Here is a 22392-nt window from a genome sequence, read left to right as displayed (position 1 = left end):
AGAGTACAGTAACCTTTACAATAAATCCTCAAAGGAGTCCCCTAAGATTGTACATAGCACGTTGACAACCAATCATATCACCATGTGTGAATTTTGCAATCTCATGTTTCACAGCTGGCAGAAGGCCAAGGAAATGCTGGATAGACACAGTGAAATCAGATGTGGAGGAGAGAGGTCTCAGTCGGGAAGATGTCCTGGAACAGAAGATATATGAAGTATACCTGCTAACTGTTCCGGTTTATCCATAAAATTTACGGAAATTGCAGCGTTTTACAGGTGGATGGTGTCATTTTACGACTTCGTGGACAAAAATTTGAAACGTTAACATTCTATAATCGCTCCACTTCCGTACACACTAAATACTTAGAACATTATAATCCCTACAAACACAAAAAAATTTTCAGCTATGAGCTCTCACACAAAAGAAGCATGTCATCATTTCACTACTATAGATCAAGACCTCACTATCATTAAAGAAGTAAATAAAGGGAAATTAATGAACGAATTAGGAAACATCTATATTTTTTAGACCAAATATTACAACAAAAATTTAAACCTCAGTGATGTTATTGAAGTCAAAATCCCATTATATGAGATTTTGCTACTTACTTTACGTCGCACCGACACAGACAGGTCTTATGGCGACGATGGGACGGGGAAGGGCTAGGAGTGGGAAGGAAGCAGCCATGGCCTTAATTAAGGTACAGCCCCAGCATTTGCCTGGTGTGAAAATGGGAAACCACGGAAAACCATCTTCAGGGCTGCCGACAGTGGGGTTCGAACCTACTATCTCCCGAATACTGGATACTGGCCGCACTTAAGCGACTGCAGCTATCGAGCTCGGTATATGAGATTTTACCAAAATTGTTGCAATCACTAAATCATAAACATAATAACATGATAAACAATCTAAAATTATCATCTTCCAGGACCCCTCCCACTTTAAGAAACACAACTCCCTCCCCATCCGCCCCCACAAGCCAACTGCATCCAATAGCACATAAACTTAACGCCCTGCCCAACACTCCCCCCACCTCCACATCCTCCCCCGCCAATCTCACATCGATATAACACTAGAAGCTCAAATGTCAGTTATTCAAATGCTACCATAGCAACTAATTAACATTACAACAGTCGAAAAGATAAATGAAATTACACACAACATATTTTCTTCAACTCGTCTCATCTTTAACCATATTAACATCACAACTGTCGAAAGGGTAAGTAATTTCACACACTTATTTATATTTTTAGACCTTCATTAAAATCTACGAATAAGAACAATCAGGATCCTGATTTTTTCATTTTTTCAGGTATGAGATTTTTAGGCTGATGATGCCCTGATTATGGGCAAAACATGCCCCTGTATTCTAATATTTTAAGATCTATTTCTTAAATTTTAAACAAAAAAACTTTTATGTATTGAATAGGTGGAATTTAAATTCTAGTATTTATTCTTTGAATTTAAGCCGGGGTATGTTGAGAATCCTTAGATTTTTTTTGTTGCACGTGAGTTTTACTGATAGCCCTTTTAAAAAGTTGGCAGGTATGATGAAGACAGGAAGAGATGGCTAGCACTTGTACATCACACACAGGAAACTGAAGTTGAAAAATTATGGTGGTTATGATGGAGACATTTCACAGCGTTGGCAAATGTCCTTTCTTGTTCCAGACAGTCCCCCCATGCAATGATTCATTCACTTTGGGAATGAGGAGACAGCTCCAGTTAGGATGGCAGATGTTCCAGTATTTCCCAGTTCTGAAGTTGCCTCCATACAGCTTCTGCTGCATACGGCCTCACGTTGTCATGGAGAAAGTTGACATTGTTGAGAAGATCCAGACATTTGTCCCTAATAGCACATCATAATTGTCTGTCCAGGAAGGTTCTGTGGTGCGTTGCTATTACCATTGTACCTTGTGGAATGAAGTGATACCCATTCACACCTCTGATGTTGTAAGCCACAATGACATCAGCTTCACAGGGAGAAGGGTTTTGCCAGAACTTCTGTCTTCATGGTGATCCTGCATGTTGCCAATCTGCAGACTCGCATTTTGAGCTCTGGTTTATATCCCCTGACTCAAAATTCATTCATGGTCACCATTCTCTCCAGCATTTGTTCACTTTCGTGCCGGTGTTGTGCCAATGTACCAAAGCATATGGCATACTCTGTCCACTTTTACACATCAGTGAGTGCACATGGCACCACTGTGATGCAGTGTTATGCAGATGAAAATCATCCCATACAATTCTGTGGATGGTTTGTCTTTAAGTGCCTGTTTCAGCTTGTAGGCCTAACTCAAGCAGTGTCTGTCTTCTGTGCACGTCTACACACTGGGTAATTACTCCATGTGACGCATCAGTCCAGACACTAACAGGTCTTCCGGACCGTTGCACATCACTGCTTTTTTCACGTCCATGCTGAAATGCTGCTGCCCTTCTCGCAACTGTTCGGTATGGAAGGGCATTATGGATGGGACTTCTCCTATCTTATACATCGTGCACACTAAATGAAATAACCTTGCCATGCTGGTTTCTCCTAAGGCAGTCAGTAATTCAGAGGGAATGTCATCAATTCCAGGTGCCTTGTTCCTATTAAGGTAACTCACAGCTCTGTCAAACTCTGACCTCAAAATTGGGTCTCCCATCAGCGTCAACAGCCTCTTCATGTTCCAGAACCAAATTATCTACATCTTTACCTTGATACAACTGTTGGATATGCTCCTGCCATCTTTCTGCTTTGTCATCTTTCCCTAGAAGTGGCTTTCCATCTGAGCTCTTAATATTCATACACCTAGATTTACTTTCTCCAAAGGTTTCTTTGATTTCCCTGTATGCAGCATCTACCTTTCCCAGGACCATACAGCCTTCGACATCCCTTGCACTTCTCCTTCAGCCATTCTTCCTTAGCTACCTTGCACTTTCTATCCACTTGATTCTTTAATTGCCTGTATTCTTTTCTGCCCTCTTCATTTCTAGCATTCTTGTATTTTCGTCGTTCATCAATCAGGTCTAGTATCTCCTGAGTTATCCACTGATTCTTAGTTGATCTTTTCTTCCTTCCTAACATTTCTTCAGCAGCCCTACTGACTTCATTTTTCATGACTCTCCACTCTTCCTCTATAGTGTGTGTTTCCTTCAGCCTTTTCATTTAGTCCTTGTGCAACATGTTCCTTGAAACAATCCCTCACACTCTTTTCTTTCAACTTGTCTAGATCCCATCTTTTAGCATTCTTTCCCTTCTTCAATTTCTTCAACTTCAGATGGCATTTCATGACCAACAAGTTGTGGTCAGAGTCCACGTCTGCTCCTGGGAAAGTTTTGCAATCCAACACTTGGTTTCTGAATCTCTGCCTAATCATAATGAAGTCTATTTGATACCTTCCAGTGTCTCCAGGTCTCGTCCACGTACACAGCCGTCGTTTGTGGTGTTTGAACCAAGTATTGGCAAGGACGAAATTATGATCAGTGCAGAATTCAACCAGCCGACTTCCTCTTTCTTTCCTTTGTCCCAATCCAAATTCTCCTACTGTACTACCTTCTCTTCCTTGGCCTACCACTGAATTCCAGTCTCCCATCACAATTAGATTCTCGTCACCTTTTACATATTGTATTAAATCTTATATCTCCTCATATATTCCTTCGATTTCTTCATCATCCGCTGAACTAGTAGGCATATGGACCTGCACTTTTGTGGTGGGCATTGGTTTGGTGTCTATCTCGACAACAATAATTCTTTCACTATGTTGGTCATAGTAGCTTACCCGCTGCCTTATTTTCTTATTCATTATTAAACCGACTCCTGCATTTCCCCTGTTTGATTTTGTGTTGATAATTCGGTAATCACCTGACCAAAAATCCTGTTCTTCCTGCCAACGTACTTCACTTATACCAACTACATCTAACTTTAGCCTATCCATCTCCCTTTTCAGATTCTCTAACCTACCACAATGATTCAAACTTGTAACATTCCACGCTCCAACTCGCAGAATGTCAGTATCCATCTTCCTGATGATCGCCCCCTCTCGTATAGTCCCCACCCGGAGATCTGAATGGGGGACTAGTTTACCTCCGGAATATTTTACCCGGGAGGAAGCCATCATCAGTACAGAGAGAGCTGCATGTCCTCGGGAGGTAGTTACGGCTGTAGTTTCCCGTTGCTTTCAGCCGTATAGCAGTATCAACACAGCTAAGCCATGTTGAGTATTATTACAAGGCCATATCAGTCAATCATCTAGACTACCGCCCTTGCAACTACCGAAAGGCTGCTACCCCCCTTTCGATGAACCATTCGTTAGTCTGGTCTCTCAACAGATACCCATCCGATATGGTTGCACCTGCGGCTCGGCTATCTGCATCATTGGGACACGCAAGCCTCCCCACCGCGGCAAGGTCACATGGTTCGCAGAGGAGGAGAGAAGGCTTAGTACAAAAAAAGAGAATACCTTTGAAAGTAGCTGTTGACCAGAAGACATCAAAGTCATCCCAACAAATTGGCAATGCCTAGCTGGTTTATTGAAGTAAATAAATTGAAATAAGATAATAATGTAAATTATTAATTTATTTTCTTCATTTCTTTTGATAGTATGTCATTTCACGATGAGAAAATAAATGTTGGCTGGGCTGATTGTCTCAGACAGTTGAGGCACTAGCCTTCTGACCCCGACTTGGCAGATTTGATCCTGGCTCAGTCCAGTGGGATTTGAAGGTGCTCGGATATGTCAGCCATGTGTCACTTGCCTTTTCCTATCTGATAGTTGCCAAAAACTTGCATGATTATATATATAAAAACCACATACAATCTGCTTTTTAGTTTTTAGTATTATGTGTGTTTATTTGGCAGTAAATATAAGTGAATCCCTCCCAGTTGATGTATGTGACAGCCCTCTGACGATTGGGACAAGTAATTCTGACATGTATGTAGTCAAAGTGACCTATAATTCCATGAATCATCTCAGCATAATAATACAAATTACATATTTCATGGTACATAACCTCTGATTGTGATTCACGCCTCTCATTTGAGGTTAAACAGTGCTCTTGGCAGTGTTTAAACATGATCGGTTGAACATCGGTTTTAGACAGTGTCTAAGTGATAACATCTATGCAATGCAGCAGCCATACTTAGGCATTGTTTAACCGTAGACATCGTCTAAACATCGTTTTTGCAATTGGTCTTAAATGTTTGTATTTTCATTCTCCTCATCCTGTAATGAATTCAAAGTTATGTAATATAAATTATGCCTTTGAAAGCTTCCTTAGCTTAAAACATGTTGTAACAGCTTAGCTAATTTTGTGAAGTACTCTTTGTTACAGGAAACTAATTCTTTGCATATTATTCTGTTTCTGATTGCAGATATAATTGAAATATTACTAGAATGGGTTCATGTTGGACTGGACATTCAACAAGCTCTGAACCAACCTCAACCTGGTTATAAGGTTAGACATCTAAAGGCGGGTGTGCGACTAGTGGAGGCTGTTTGTCGTTGTGGTCCAGCAGTGGTGGAACAACTTTTGGCTGCGGAAGATATACATACAAAGCTTCTTTGTCTTTACCATTATGACCATATGGCTGTTTCACTCAAGTTAATGATTTTACGGGCTTTGGATGCAAGTTTATGTTGCCAGGAAGCAGTGGAACATTTTCTTGGTCGCCGACGCTCTGATAAATCTGATGGCAAAAATGGCTACCTTACGTTGTTGAAAATGATCCAGGCTGATCAGTTGGCAAGAGTGAAATTTGCTGTTAGTTCCTTGCTTAGAAAAATTCATGCTTATGAAGTGCTGGAAAAACTTAATGAAACTGTTAAACAAGTGATTGATTCTAGCTCTTCTACAGTTGTGGACGAGCAGAGAAGTGGTGAGTTGACAATATCTGATGAGGACTTGGAAGTGATTGTGTTATGTTTGGAGGAAGTGCAAAATATTTATCGAGGTGCTCCTTTAACTCTCTGCCAGCCGAAGCAGTTCTTACCAGTTCGTTCACAGTTCGAGATTAATATATATCGTGAAGATCCTTACCCACCCCTTTACACCTTCTTCCAGTGCCAACGTCTGCTGGAATCATGCTTGGTTTTGTTGGCATGCCCTACCACTGCTGGATACACATCCATTACAGTACCTGTACAGGAAATCTTGACTATGTTACTGGACTCTCAGAGAGGAATGCAGTTTTTGGCCTCAAATGTAAATACCACTTCTACTATATTACGAGTTTTACTCCAGCAAGCTCCATCTTCGACGCCTGGACCTGTCGATGATGGTTTAGATGAAAGCAGTGCAATACTAGCTTCTCCATTACAACAGCTGGGTTTGGTCATGGCATATCGATTGCAGGCATTACAGTATGTTGATTCTCTTCTAGATTTAGCCAGTCGTGCTTCAGCTAGTCAACAGCCATTTCTTGACCCTGATCGAAGTGATGTGTTTGACAAACTTCACAAACTGTATAGTCTTGCATTGTCTCCTTGTGGCAAATTAGCACTTGTCCATGTTTTAAGTCGAGGTAATAATGTTAGTGTTTTATTGCAATTCTTTGTTCATCAAGAACCTAACCCCCAGCAGAATTATAAGCTGAATGCCTCTAAACTAAAGACATCTCCTGGCAAGTGTTATGCTGCAGATCTCATTGTCATGACTGTGAAGTATTCAGATTATGTTCCGTTCTTGCAGAAGTTTGGGAAGGAAATACTGGAAGCTGCAGTGAAAGATGAAGAAGATTCCTCACCTTGTGCATTATTTGAAATTATTCCATGGTTGAAGCCCATCGAGAGTCCCTCTGCATTTGGCTATGATGATGTTGGTGGATTGTGTGAGATTTTGAAGCGTAACGTTGACAATGTCACCATACTACCTGGAGAGCTCATTACTGTGTTACGAATTCTTAAATTTTTAGGAATTCCTCGTAGGGATAAGGATCTTACTATTAATCCTGATAATGCTGACGCTGAAGATTATGTGGAGTTGAAATATAAATATGTCATCCTTCAGCTGTTCTCCTCTGAAGGTATGACATCTCTGGTTGCAATTCTGAACAAGCTTTGTGAATTCTATGAACAGCCAACTCTGCATTCTGCCAATTTAGTGGGACACCAAGGTGCAATGTTAGTGGCATTAATACTGCCTGCAGTGCAACTGATTCGCCGGATGTTGACTTATGTTGTTCGTTGCCGTAATACTGAATTTAAAGATCTGTCTGCTGTACCTGTGTTACTCCTCACCCACAATTTGATGTATGCTTTTCCTGCCTCAGCATTAGCTTTTAATGAATCTCAGTGTGTTTGTCGTGAAATTGTTGAAACCCTTCTTGCCTATACCCAGCCTGTGTCATCTGAACAATCATCAGAAACAGAGGCTCTTAATCGAAGTTTATGGACTATGATGATGTCAGAAGTTGTAAAATATGTCACTACTGGACCTCACACCTTTGTACCTGGTCTCTTGATATTGTCTGAATTGCTACCATTGCCTCTGCCCATTCAAACAAGGACTGCATTGACAGAGGATGAAGCCACTCGAGCCGTAAATGCACGTAAGTTGTGGAGTGCACATCTTCACTCACTGGGACCAAGTCTGCAAGAATTGATAGCTATCATGAGTGGAAGCAGTTTTCAGCCTTTACTTCAGTTGTTGCGTCGAGTATGTGTTCAGTTGGCAGATTTAGCAGCACCCACCGCTCTCATTGTAAGCCGTGGCATTTTAGATCCTGTGTTGACTAGCATGGAACAGTCACAGTCACCAGATCAAACTGATGGACTTTGCTCTGGCCATACAGCACGTTTGTTGAACTTTTTAGCTTGTTTAGTGACACATGCTGCTGTCAAGTCTGCATTATTGCAGCTAATTACTAAAGGAGGCCCTGTAAAGGCTGATGAGCGCTACCCAGGACTCGTTACCATGTTCTGTAATATATTACGCTCTCCCTCCGATTCACCCTCTCATATTCAGGCACAAGAATGTGTAGTATCTGTAATTCAATCACTGTGTGATACAGAAGTCACCTTGCTGTCAACTCCATCTGATCAAACACCACAGCTTCAGACTCCAACACCAGAAATGTACCTGGCCAATTCTCTGCCTCCTAGAGATCTGCTAGTCTCTATGGTCTCAGTAATGCTCGAACACATCTCAAACATTGAACATAGCTTCACAACGCTATTGCCGACTGTGCGGACATTTCTCATGCTGACAGAGCATGATTATGGTTTCTATCATCTGAAAGTGTGAGTAACTAATTTATTTCATTTTAATTCTTGTCAACTAAGTATAATTATTTTATTTAGGCTCTGTACTAGAGACCTGCATGAGTAAGTAAAAATGTAATCGAATAATCACTGGATACCTTATGCTGCAGTGCGAGTACATAAGCGTAAATTCAGCCTTATAATATCGGAGGCTTGTAACAATTTGACTTGTGAGTTATTATTTATGTTATGGGTCTGCATTTTCCTGCGTGCTGAAAAGCAGAAACTTCACTACTTGTGGAGCCACTGCATTGTACTGTGAGAACAACTGCACTTACAAGCCAGTCCAATAATTCCATAGTCATTTTAATGTTTAAATCTAATTTTGTATTCCAAAACAGTCTGTTCTTCCAGTCATTTACAATATCAATACTGAAGTGTGAACATAACGTTGTTGATGCTTTTCATGAGAGTAGAAGACCTGTTTCTTACAGTTGCTTTACAAACTAGTAAACCATTCTACTTGTGTTAGATAATATCGATGGATGTAACCATGATATGATCTCTGTTACACAGAACCATTCTGCTTGCGATATGTAGTATTGACAGATGTAACCCTGATATGATCTCCATGGAAATCACATCATATTTATATTGGATCTATCTGGACAGACAATATCTACCTTCAACAAATTGTTGACAAGCAATTTGTTTGTAGTACTGATTGAAAATTGCCCCTGACAATTCCAATTACTCTAATAATCATTGAAAATATGGTGCCCATTACTAGGGAGCAGATTTTTATGTGCTAAAAATGTGAAAAATATTTATTTTTTATGTGCTGAAAAACTTTAAAATATGTGATAAAAAATTGAAATTATTTTCCTTTAAATATCACATAACTAGTCGCGCTCAAGAAGTAAATAAGTATAATGTTTTGTATTAGAATATGGTGCTACCAAACGTGCTCCTTAAGGCAAAATGATGTCTGTGTATGCTGTATGGTATATTAATTTTTGATATGCCAGAGTAGATATTATGAATGGTTATTTTTTTAAAGGTAATGTTTTATGTTTTAAATATGGCAAAAGCAACCTATCATCTTTGAAAAAATAGTACCAGTTCGTACTCACCCATCACACGCTGGAATATTAGTTGCTAAAAGTAGTCTCAGAATTGCAGTGAACAACAAAGGTCATCTCCAAATTGTCCATCACAAATGCATGTCGATTATCTCTAAAGAACGCCTTACACTGCCAAAACGATCGCTCCACATCACAGGAAGTCAGACGAGCATAGTTAAAGAGAGGAATGTCACCAACAATAACGCCATCAATTTCGCCAACATGAGCACCCTCTAATACATTAGAAATTTGGCACATTGTTTGAAATCCTCTGTTTTTCCTGAACAAATTTTGATATTTGACCTTTAACAGTCCCTGTACCTGCGAAGCCGGGAGTGAATCTAATTTATTTCCAACAGTGCGCACTTCCTTCACTGTTTCGGACAACAGGTTAGTGGATTTTTCAAGTATGTCTATAGTTTTACACAAGAAGCTTAGATTGGCAGATATAAACACCAAATCATTTTTCAAAGAGCTGTCTTTTAGTATCTCTTGAAGAATCTCAATTGACAACGCGTCGTTTTTATCTAGCACGTTCACAACGGATGCAAAACTTTCGAAATTGTCTGCGTAGTATACCACAGCGCTAAGCCAGGTACCCCACCGCGTAACAATAGGCAGAGGAGGAAGCGCAAGATTCGGGTTTTTCTCTTTAAAGAGATCGATTCTTGAGGGTGCTTTTACGAAGACTTTTTTGCCATTAGACACTAATTTATCCACTTGAGGATACTGAGTCCGCACAGTTTCACATAACCTGTATAGAGCATGAACAACGCAAGTTACGTGTATCATTTTCGGAAAGCTCACAGAAAGGCCTTCGGCTGCCTTTTTCATGTAAGCTGCACTGTCAGTAAGGAAAAGCAATACATGGTCATATTTTATACCTTTTGGCCAAAGTAAGTGCATGGCTTCATTGAATAACCTAGCTACAGTGACATGGTTTGGAGCAAGCATTTCTTTACACGCTAGCAAATAAGAATGTTCGCAAGCAGTTTTGTCATTCTTCAACACACCAACTACAACATTTCCTACTTTTCTGCCACTTGAATCAGTGGTTTCGTCAATGCTCACCCACAGTTTTTCGCTATCACATACTGCCCGAATTATCTGTAAAGTTTCTTCGTAACATTTTGGGAGATAGTTTTTCCTTAATGTGGATTCGTCTGGAGGCTCAAAATTAATGTACTTTGTTAGGAAATTTCTCAGTCCCGGATTATTTATTTTACTAAGGGGAATGTCAGCGCAAACAAATGCTCTGCACACATCTAAATAATACTGGGAATATTTAGATGGGCCTGCATTTGAAGTAGCTGGTTCAGCTATTAGTAAATGTCACGAACGCACACGCGAAGCAGCCGCAGTATGCTTATTTCCAGACAAATGCTGGATTACTTGAGAACATTGATCTTCACGTACTGTTTTACCACACGGTTGGCAAAATAAATACTTTTCCATCGATAGTGAAAATGCTTTTAAATTCCACTACATATTGTTGAAGACGCGACCTTGTACTCGACTTCTCTTTTGGCATTATTTTGCAGGTTACGACACACGCATTTACGGTGAATCACTGTTTCAATAAAAAGAATAGCAGCGGACACCGAAGGAAATATTTCTTATAAATCCATACAAAATCACACGACCACGGGAATGATATATGGACCCGAACAGCTAACCTTACTCTTAGGAGTGATGAAATTCCACTACCTAATGGTGGGGCAATATTCTTCCGAGTCTCCCATGTCGTAACGGAATTACGTCACCTTATCTCTCTGTGATGGCCTTTCGCTGATATTCTATAAACAAAACCCGAGAGGGCTGACTCATAAAGAGTTGGAATGACATCACGCAAAGAAACATCTTGTGCAGCAAATCAAATCGCTGTCTAAATGTAACGACGTGCCAGTGACCAGCAAGTTTTAGAACTTATGGAGGGAAGTCCATAAATAGCCGAAACATTCAGATACATTATGTTAAATACACTGTTAAAAACAATACCTTAATCGTAAAATGAAAATATGAGCATTGTTTTATAACACAGAAGCATTTTAAATGTTATTGCTCAACAAATATTGCCGATTTATGTGCTTATTATAGATTTTCTTAAAATATGTATTTACATTTTAAAAATGTGAAAATATGTGTTTTTATGTGAAATAAGATTCAGTTTTTACACTTGGGGATGCACAATAGGAATAATGAACTTCGTAACTTGCGTTAAAACTTACGCCAAAAAAATGTGTAATTACATAAAAATCCGCTCCCTACCCATTACTTATAACTAGGGCTCAGATAATTATGTGGGCCGATGACCTTAGATGTTAGGCCCTTTTCAACAACAAGCATAATCATCAGATAATTATGTGCTTAACTTTTCAGAAATAATTTGTTTATGGGCTTAAAAAGTGGAATATATATAAGTAGGGCTTGGATCGATATGCTCGATAAAATCTCCAGATACGCTCGTAAACCGTGTGTTATATGCTTGATACATATGCTCGAAAAACCCATTATATGCTCCATAGATATGCTCAAAAAAAACCTTCACATGCAGTTAAATATGCAGAATATGCTCAAAAAACACTGTTAAAAACTATACAAACGAAAAAACCAATAACATATCTTTATATACAAGCTTTTATTTTCTAATTGTATCTATGATACACTGCGATATACTCGCATTCAAGTTTCAAGTGTATATATGACAAGTTTTCTTATAAAAGTTACAGAAGTTCATTTACAAAATGTTCAGAATTAGGCGAGTCAATGAAGTGGATCTGCATTGGTCTGTACAGCAAGAATTTTTTCTATGTTTTCAGTTTTGAATGATTTTCTTAAATCAGTCAATAAAAGTTTCAATGATGAGAACGATCTTTCGATGTCAACTGACATGAGAGGTAAATACTTGAATGATGCTGCTTCTTGTGCAGAGTAGTTCAGAAAATTCTCTGACGGTGCAGACTCGCCACACAGCATCCTCTCCAAGTCCAACCCTGCACTCCAACCAGGATTTCGAGCCAGCACAAACTCCAACTTTTGTTTCAGTTTTCCCAGTCTCTCCAGGCCACAAGTCGGCTTCTTGGATCTCTCCTTGTATTGTAGCGACCACTTCAACCAACTCCATCCCTCGCGATTCCAACTTCAGGATGGCCTCAGGAATGATGCTCATGTAGGCTTTTATGAAAGTCAAGGTTGGCATCAAGCCCTTCATTTTAAAAGCAGCCTTAGCTTTCGCGATGTACTTGCTGTCCGCCTCATCAAAAAAATATAATTGAAAAACATTAGCCAAGGAAAATAACTGAGAAAATGACAAAATTAGGTGCCGTATGATGGAGTAAACATAAAAGGTATGAAATAATGATGGAGAAAACCTCAAAAATGAGAAGATTTTAAACATTTTAATTCCTCTATGATTTTCAGCGTAATACAAGGCAGCCAAGATCCAAGTTCCCCATCGTGTCAGTATGGGCTCAGGAGGTAAAGGGAGCTCTGGATGTATCGTCTTGAAGGCACGGACGCGAGGAGCTGCCTTGATGAAAATTTTCTTCACTGAAGAAATGACGCTGTTGACGCTGGACGATTTTTTGCGCAGCTCCTCAGCAACTCTGTGCATGGGCAAGGCAAGTAACATCTTCAGATAGAGAAGCTTTGAGCCTCTTTCCAGCCTTAATCATGTAGGAAGCAGCGTTAGTCACCAATGCGAGTACTTTGTTTACCTCCTCATCTGACAAGGTTGGCCACAGCAAGCCTAAAACAGGAATGCATAAAATGAAGGATGAACCGTTCAGTTAATGGGATTCTGACATGTCGTACGATTGTAAGAGATACGGTATTTAACTATCAGAACTATCAGAGTCTTCACTGAACATATGTAGAATGCATTGAAATTATAGCCAGACTGTACTTATTCATCTTTGGCAAAATGCTAGAAAAATAAACAAAAATATACTTACGCAGAGCTGCTTGCACTGTTTGCACAATGGTACCATTACATTAAAATAAATTTCATCGTAAAGTCCATATTGTTGTACATATACTTTTAGGTTAAGTCAATATTCCACCTTTACAATACCATAAGTTTATTGTCTATTTATTTAAACAACATTATTAACTATGACAGGACATGTTTCGTCTAACTTGCAGACATCATCAGCCGTAAGATATTTAAGAAAAAAGCACAAAAAAGACAAGGACAGAACAACATACATACATACATGCATGCATACATACATACATACATACATACATACATACATACATACATACATACATACATACATACATTATCATTATAGACTGTTATGCCTTTCAGCGTTCAGTCTGCAAGCCTCTGAGATTTACTAAACGTCGCCACAATCCTCGACTAGCAACTAGTGTTGTGGCCTCATTTAGTTCTATACCTCTTATCTTTAAACCGTTAGAAACCGAGTCTAACCATCGTCGTCTTGGTCTACCTCTACTTCTCTTACCCTCCATAGCAGAGTCCATTATTCTCCTAGGTAACCTATCCTCCTCCATTCGCCTCACATGGCCCCACCACCGAAGCCGGTTTATGCGTACAGCTTCATCCATCAAGTTCATTCCTAAATTAGCCTTATCTCCTCATTCCGAGTACCCTCCTGCCATTGTTCCCACCTGTTTGTACCAGCAATCATTCTTGCTACTTTCATGTCTGTTACTTCTAACTTATGAATAAGATATCGTGAGTCCACCCAGCTTTCGCTCCCGTAAAGCAAAGTTGGTCTGAAAACAGACCGATGTAAAGATAGTTTCGTCTGGGAGCTGACTTCCTTCTTACAGAATACTGCTGATCGCAACTGCGAGCTCACTGAATTAGCTTTACTACACCATGATTCAATCTCACCTACTATATTACCATCCTGGGAGAACATACAACCTAAATACTTGAAATTATCGACCTGTTCTAGCTTTGTATCACCAATCTGACATTCAGTTCTGTTGAATTTCTTACCTACTGACATCAATTTAGTCTTCGAGAGGCTAATTTTCATACCATACTCATTGCACCTATTTTCAAGTTCCAAGATATTACACTGCAGGCTTTCGGCACAGTCTGCCATTAAGACCAAGTCGTCAGCATAGGCCAAACTGCTTACTACATTTCCACCCAAGTGAATCCCTCCCTGCCATTTTATACCTTTCAGCAGATGATCCATGTAAACTACAAACAGCAAAGGTGAAAGATTACAGCCTTGTCTAACCCCTATAAGTACCCTGAACCAAGAACTCATTCTACCATCAATTCTCACCGAAGCCCAATTGTCAACATAAATGACTTTGATTGGTTTTAATAATCTACCTTTAATTCCATAGTCCCCCAGTATAGTGAACATCTTTCCCCTCGGTACCCTGTCATATGCTTTCTCTAGATCTACGAAACATAAACACAACTGCCTATTCCTCTTGTAGCATTTTTCTATTACCTGGCGCATACTGAAAATCTGATCCTGACAGCCTCTCTGTGGTCTGAAACCACACTGGTTTTCATCCAACTTCCTCTCAACGACTGATCGCACCCTCCCTTCCAAGATGCCAGTGAATTCTTTGCCTGGTATACTAATCAATGAGATACCTCGATAATTATTGCATTCCTTCCTGTTCCCTTGCTTATAGATAGGTGCAATTACTGCTTTTGTCCAATCTGAAGGTACCTTACCCACACTCCATGCTAATTTTACTACTCTATGAAGCCATTTAATCCCTGCCTTCCCACTATACTTCACCATTTCAGGTCTAATTTCATCTATTCCTGCTGCCTTATGACAATGGAGTTTATTTACCATCCTTTCCACTTCCTCAAGCATAATTTCACCAACATCATTTTCCTTCTCCCCAGAGCATGGCTGTTTGCAACACCACCAGGATGATTTTCTTTTACATTGAGAAGATGTCGGTCTAGAAAGCCAAGAATAACGGCCGAGAGGATTCTTCGTGCTGACCACACGACACCTCGTAATCTGCAGGCCTTCGTGCTGAGCAGCGGTCGCTTGGTAGGCCAAGGCCCTTCAAGGGCTGTAGTGCCATGGGGTTTGGTTTGGTTTGGTTTGAGAAGATGTTCAAAATATTCCCTCCACTTCTCCACTGATTTCCTGGGATCTATTATGAGTTCACCTGAATTACTCAAAACACTGTTCATTTCCTTTTTCCCTCCCTTCCTAAGATTCTTTATTACTGTCCAGAAAGGTTTCCCTGCTGCTTGACCTAGCCTTTCCAGGTTATTACCAAAATCTTCCCATGACTTCTTTTTGGATTCAACAACTATTTGTTTCACTCTGTTTCTTTCATCTACGTACAAATCTCTGTCTGCCTCGGCCCTTGTTTGGAGCCATTTCTGATACGCCTTCTTTTTACGTTTACAAGCTGCTCTCACTTCATCATTCCACCAAGATGTTCGCCTTTTCCCACCTTTACACACAGTTGTTCCTAGGCATTCCCTTGCTGTTTCTACTACAGCGTCCCTGTATGCCACCCATTCACTTTCTATATCGTGAACCTGCTTACTGTCTACTGTTCGAAACTTCTCACTAATCATATCCATGTACTTCTGTCTAATTTCCTCATCCTGGAGATTTTCTACCCTTATTCGTTTGCAGACAGATTTCACTTTCTCTACCTTAGGCCTAGAGATACTTAGTTCAGTGCAGATCAGATAGTGGTCTGTATCATCGAAAAATCCGCGAAAAACTCGTACATTCCTAACAGATTTCCTGAATTCAAAGTCTGTTAAGATATAGTCTATAATGGATCTGGTACTCCTAGCCTCCCATGTGTAGCGGTGAATAGCCTTATGCTTGAAGAATGTATTCGTAACAGCTAAACCTATACTAGCACAGAAGTCCAGCAAACACTTCCCATTCCCATTAGCTTCCATATCTTCTCCACATTTACCAATCACCCTTTCATATCCTTCAGTTCTATTCCCAACTCTCGCATTGAAATCGCCCATTAGCAGTATTCTATCCTTGCTGTTGACCCTGACCACGATGTCACTCAATGCTTCATAAAACTTGTCAATTTCATCCTCATCTGCACCCTCACATGGTGAATACACGGACACAATTCTTGTCCTAATTCCTCCAACTGACAAATCTACCCACATCGTTCGCTCATTTACGTGCCTAACAGAAACTATGTTGCGTACAATTGTATTCCTGATAAAGAGCCCTACCCCAGACTCTGCCCTTCCCTTTCTAACACCAGTCAAGTACACTTTGTAATCTCCTATCTCTTCCTCATTACCTCCCCTTACCCGAATATCACTTACTCCTAGCATATCCAGATGCATCCTCTTTGCTGACTCAGCCAGTTCTACCTTCTTTCTTCCATAAGCCCCATTAATATCGATAGCTCCCCATCGAATTCCATTTCTTTGAAGTGAAGCTTCCACGGTGTGAAGAATTATTTAATTTAATTTCCGGGTTGAACCGTGTTGTACTTGTGCGCATATCACGTACAGTTTGCCGACGTTTCGAATACATTGCAGTATTCTTTGTCAAGGCGACTGTAATTCCCCTACTCGATCCGAGGTAATCAGTCTCCCAGGCAGAAATTTGCCGATGCACTTGAATGCTGCATGTCAACGGCACCCTCAAGAAGAACTTTAACAACAAGCTTTACTGTATCGTCTCATGTGTATGATTTAAATTTTGTTCATCAACTGCTTTTGAATGTTCGTACTGGGAATAATCTGGAACGTACTCGCTATTTTGGTTGACGTGTTCGGCAACCCGATTTATTTTAATGTGTTGTTCTGTCCTTGTCTTTTTTGTGCTTTTTTCTTAAATATCTTACGGCTGATGTCTACAAGTTAGACGAAACATGTCCCGTCATAGTTAATAATGTTGTTTAACTAAATAGACAATAAACTTATGGTATTGTAAAGGTGGAATATTGACTTAACCTAAAAGTATACAATGGTACCATGGTTTGTCACATCTAGCTCCCTGGACAGAATTAGGTGGCCCTTCCCCGGTTCACTGGGACTGAGTTTTCCAACAATAACGTTGTCCATGTATCTTCCACAACTGTTTGTGGTCTCGTTGATAGATAACCAAGTTGGGTGGCTCCCAATGTCGTCCCTGATTGCGTTTAGAACCTGGTGATAAAAGTACTTGAATGAATATTCTTCATGGAATGAAGGTATTATCGAGAGATTACCTTCATTACGACAGAGTCAGATCCATGTTAAAATTACTTCTAAATTGTTTAAACGAGAATACGGCAATCGTGCATGAATTCGTACCTTTTCATACTCTGAATAAACGTAATTTTTACGTAGGGTCGACTCATGAGGCAACTCTCTTCCTGCAAAGTCCTTGAAGAGAGCTCTAATCTCAGCATGTTCGACCTTGTAGAGGGGTATGTTGGCGCTTAAGAACGCCCTACAAACTCTGGAAGAGAACTCGTCCTAGTGCTGTTGCTGATTGAACAAAGGTTGTATCAGCGCTTGTTTCTTCGATTTCCTTTTTTTAAATTCTTAGACTTTTGCTGAGTGCCCACTTATGGTTTTATGTTGGGAAAATTGAAAACCCTTCGAAATCTTGATCTGAAAATAAATAGGTAGGTACGCATAAGTGAGAAAAAATACATTGAATGAACAAAAATACAGCATTGTGGGCTATGAAATTATTTTCAAATATTGCAGTAGAAATACGAGCACTCTCTCAGGTGAATTCTGTTATATTTTATCTTCTTCGTATTTCATCTTAAATTTTTTTAATATAACATGCAAGGAAATGTATCCTTGAAATGTCTACGGTTTTCCACCAACAGATTTGTTATTTTAGTTTCAAAATTACTTATTTCTGCTAGAGATTGATGTTTTCGATCTTCACGCCTGTCTTTTTCAAAAGCAGTTCAAGAAGGCTTTGCATCTAAAAGAAAGATGTTGTTAATATTGTCATTGAATGTATTTTTCGTGGATGCGCAAGAATGGTTCTTCAAATCAAGCACGGGATTGGCGACTGAAGGACACCAGCCGACATCACCCGCAGATACGAGATCATTTCCCGTAAATCCCACATGACTGAGCCGATAACCAAGGGAGGACCAGTACAGGAGAGGATGTAGCAGAATGAACAGCAATCCCGGCAGCAGACAGACACAGAATAAGATAAGTTTCTCAATATGTTTTCAGGTCATTTTATGTTTTCTTCGTAGAAGGTAGTTGTCATTTGATTATTTTTGGAAGGAATAGGTCGTTATATCTTGTATTCACCAGCAACTCCAAATGTCAATTTCTGCCTCGGAAATGTAAACTCTGAGGATTTTGCTTTATATTCTCAAATATAACCTCAACGTGTATGCTATACACAGATTACCAATATGTCTGTTGCGACTTATGATCGTCTAATTCGATGGTAATTTATCTCAAATGCTTACGTGTTATAACTGTGTTTCCTAACGAAACCTTTGCTTACTTTCTATAAGTTTGAAAGTGAAATTTCAGCATTCCAGATATCTATTTGCTTATTTTTACAGACCACCTCGATCAACCCTCAATTATTCTGAAAATTTTCTCTCTTCTGTAATGAAAGCCATTAATCTGAATCCTAATGTAATTATACTGGGCGACTTTAATCTCTCTATATCTTGGAATTCCCCTGCGCAAGGTGTCCCTTCTAATAGCCTCGACAAGTGGTATCTCGACCATTATATTACGGGCCTAGACCTCCAACAGTACATCCTTAAGAACACCTGTGGGGATAGTCTTCTTGACTACCTGTTCTGCTCCATTGAGCCTTCAGTTATTTCTGTGGGATGAAATACTTTAAAATCGAACCACAAGTCTGTAGAGGCAACATTCTCTATTGCCCCTCCCCACCCCCCGAAATGTCATTGACCGTATATCAGGAACTGTGAACCCATATAGCAAAAGGTTTAATGGCAGGCTGTCAATCACACCGTCTCTCTTCTATCCTGGCACTTGCTGCAAGTGGGTGAAGTCCAAGAAGCAGTGGACCTATTCTATGACTGGACCCATGCTGTGATCCGTGACCTTGTTACCACTCGTAAAACATCCACCAGATGCCCACCTTGGAAGAAAAGTGACACCAAAATTGCAGAAATTAATAAAACAAAAGCCTGGAAAGACTGGAAAATGTCACCTCCTGAAGCCAGCTATAAAACTTTTTCTGACCTTCGCAAACACGATAAACAGCTTCTAAAACGGGATTACCAGGTCTACATAAACTCTGCCTGCCAAGAAGTGAGAAGTAATAGCAAAAGATTATGGTCTCTGATAAACAGCAGGAGAAATACAAAGCGTGTGCCAGACACAGTGACTTGGGGTGATAATTTAGCCAGTGGTAGTAATAGACCCGAAATTTTCAATGATTACTTTGCGTCTAATTTTGTTTCACTTGTTCAGTTCTCATATTTTCCTTGTATTGATTCTGTTCCTTCTCATAGTTTCCACCTCTGAGTCAGAAGTCTATTCTTTACTTTCCTCCCTGCCAGAAAATAAACCTACTGGTCCGGATGGTCTCAGTCCTATCTTCCTTAAGAATACCGCTACGACTCTCTGCCCATCCCATTGCTGTTATATTTAACCGTTGCTTCTTAGCCGGCTACTTTCCTGACGACTGGAAAATCGCTAACATCACACCGCTTTTTAAAAGTGGAAAGAGGTCTGATGTCAAAATCTATCGTCTGATTTCTATATTACCCACCCTGTCATTCATCTGTGAAAAGATTATCCACCAGCGTCTTTCTTTCACACTTCCTTATATATCATCCCAGCAGCATGGTTTTCTTCCTGGTAGCTCCTGCCTAACCAATCTGGTTGTTCTTCTCCATCGTGCAACATCTGCTCTTAATGCCGGTTCTCAGCTGGACGTGTGCTACATTGATATTGCAAAGGCTTTTGATACCGTAGACCACTCAGTTCTTTTCTATAAACTCTCAGAACGTTTTAATATCCATGGTCGCTTCCTAACTCTCCTGCAGAGCTTCCTCAATACCAGAACTCAGCGTGTGGTTCTTGATGGGTTCAGTTCGACTCTTGTTATGGTACATTCTGGCGTCCCACAGGGCAGTGTCCTAGGTCCGCTTCTTTTTGTCTTATTTATTGACGATCTCATTAACACTATATCCTCCTTTTCTTGTGAAATTCTACTATTTGCAGATGACTGTAAAATATTCAAACAAATCGATTCATTATCAGACATAAACTCCTTACAGAGTGGGCTTAACTCACTCTCTGATTGGTGCTCCACATGGCGTCTTAAGCCTAATCCTACCAAGTGTTCATCTATTTTGATCACCCTTCGTAAATCCCCGTTTCTCAGTAAATCCTCCCTCTTCGGTAACCCGTTTCCAACTCTAACAGAACAAAATGACTTAGGAGTGTTGCTTGACAGCAAATTGTTATTTGTCCCCCATATACAAAAGATAACCTCACGAGCAATATCACTTCTCGGTTTGTTGTATAGATTTTCTGACATCACTGATGTCCACACCCTCCGAGCCTACTATGTATCTTGCATCGTACTTTTCATTGTATAGGGGCGAAAAATACGATGAAAATTCAACGCCAGGAAATACTCAAAACGGGTTCATAATATTGTATATAAATAATTATGTGATGTTATGTTGTTATTAGTAATATTGTTATTTGATCCATTGTTTAATAATGTATTTAAAAAGTTTTATTCTTGTTTAATTGTTTACTTCTTATATGTTTTACATGTGAATTTTTGTGAGTATAGATTTTATAGGCTTAAATAGTAAAATATATTTGCATTATTTAATATTATTTATCAAGGTGACTTGGAATTAGTAATATAATATGTAGCCGGCTAAAGTCGTGCCAGCCGCCGCAGTTATACGTAGGGTTAGAGTAAACATTATTAGTATAAAAGTTAATAAATTTTTATAAGTTTAAATATAGATTTTTAAGGTAGAATTTTGAATTTATGTAGAACTTAAGAATAGTATATGAAGCTTTGAAAGTTGGATTATAAACTAGGATTAGATACCCTATTATTCCAATTGTTACTTGAGTAGTAATAGTTATGTTCTTGAAACTCAAAGAATTTGGCGGTGTTTTAGTCTTTTCAGGGGAATCTGTCCTGTAATCAATAATACACGTTATAATCGACTTGGTTTTGTTGTCAGTATGTATACCGCCGTCGTAAGATTATTTTTTAAGAGTGATAATTTTCTATAACTCTTATTAGAGTGAATGTCAGGTCAAGGTGCAGCTTATAATCAAGTAAGAGATGGATTACAATAAAAAAAATTAAATGGATCTTGCATTGAAAAGTAGTGCATTTGAAGGTGGATTTGAAAATAATATTGTTATACGGTAGAGTCTCGATTATCCGACCTAAACGGGACCTGGAGTACGTCGGATCACCGAAAATGTTGGATAATACAGAATAACTTTGAAAATGAACTGAAACAAACAGGAAGGCTATACTCTAGAACTAATAGAATGACATGTTTTACGGTACTTTATTTATTGAATTACCAGTTCAATTGTACAGTACATGCAGTATTGAACGAAAACATTCCAGATGTCGTACGAAAAGAAAATTTTCTCCACAGGTATTAAGCTGCCTAATGCCGTACAGTTTTTTCCACCGATCAAGCCACCCAGCACTGGCAGGAAAATTAGGGTCCCCTTAATTAAACTCCTTCTGGAAATACACAGCCTTTTCCTGCAGAATGGGACCAGATATTGGTAGGCCCTTTTCCGGGTGTTGAGATAACCAAAGAAATAGTGCTTCACTTACTTTTTCGTACTCACATTTGTTCAATGTTTTTCTCTGCTCTGGTAGAGCACCAATTTTCAATTTCTTCCCTCTGCTTTTTCCAGTCTCCCACTGTAACACACCCAACACCATAATCTGAAGCCATTTGAAGAATTTCCCCTTTGTCCAGTGTTTTTAATGCACTCAACTTGTTTTCCCTAGAAACAATCACTTTCTTCAATTTACTCGCTATACTCACAGAGGATATGAAAATTATAACATCCGCACCCAACCAATACTACAATGAACAATTACTGAAGACTCACTGCACCTGTCCTTGAGAAAAAAACTGTCCTACCGCCAGCGGTCAG

The 22392-nt window shown here is 39.5% G+C and overlaps 1 protein-coding gene across 5 annotated transcripts in view; it reads left to right on the top strand.

Annotated features, from left to right (window-relative positions):
• Nucleotides 1–22392, top strand: part of vir (VIR_N domain-containing protein) — a 439345-nt gene that overhangs the window by 260873 nt on the left and 156080 nt on the right. For all 5 annotated transcript variants that reach the window (XM_067142987.2, XM_067142988.2, XM_067142985.2 and 2 more), the window contains one exon: nt 5355–8220. In XM_067142987.2, coding sequence (XP_066999088.2) covers nt 5355–8220 — 2866 coding nt within the window. The remainder of the gene's footprint in view (nt 1–5354; nt 8221–22392) is intronic.

The sequence above is a fragment of the Anabrus simplex genome, chromosome 3 (genome assembly GCF_040414725.1).
Source record: "Anabrus simplex isolate iqAnaSimp1 chromosome 3, ASM4041472v1, whole genome shotgun sequence".
NCBI lineage: Eukaryota > Metazoa > Arthropoda > Insecta > Orthoptera > Tettigoniidae > Anabrus > Anabrus simplex.
The sequence above is the reverse complement of the archived record's forward strand: the minus strand, read 5'-3'. Positions and strand labels throughout refer to the sequence as shown.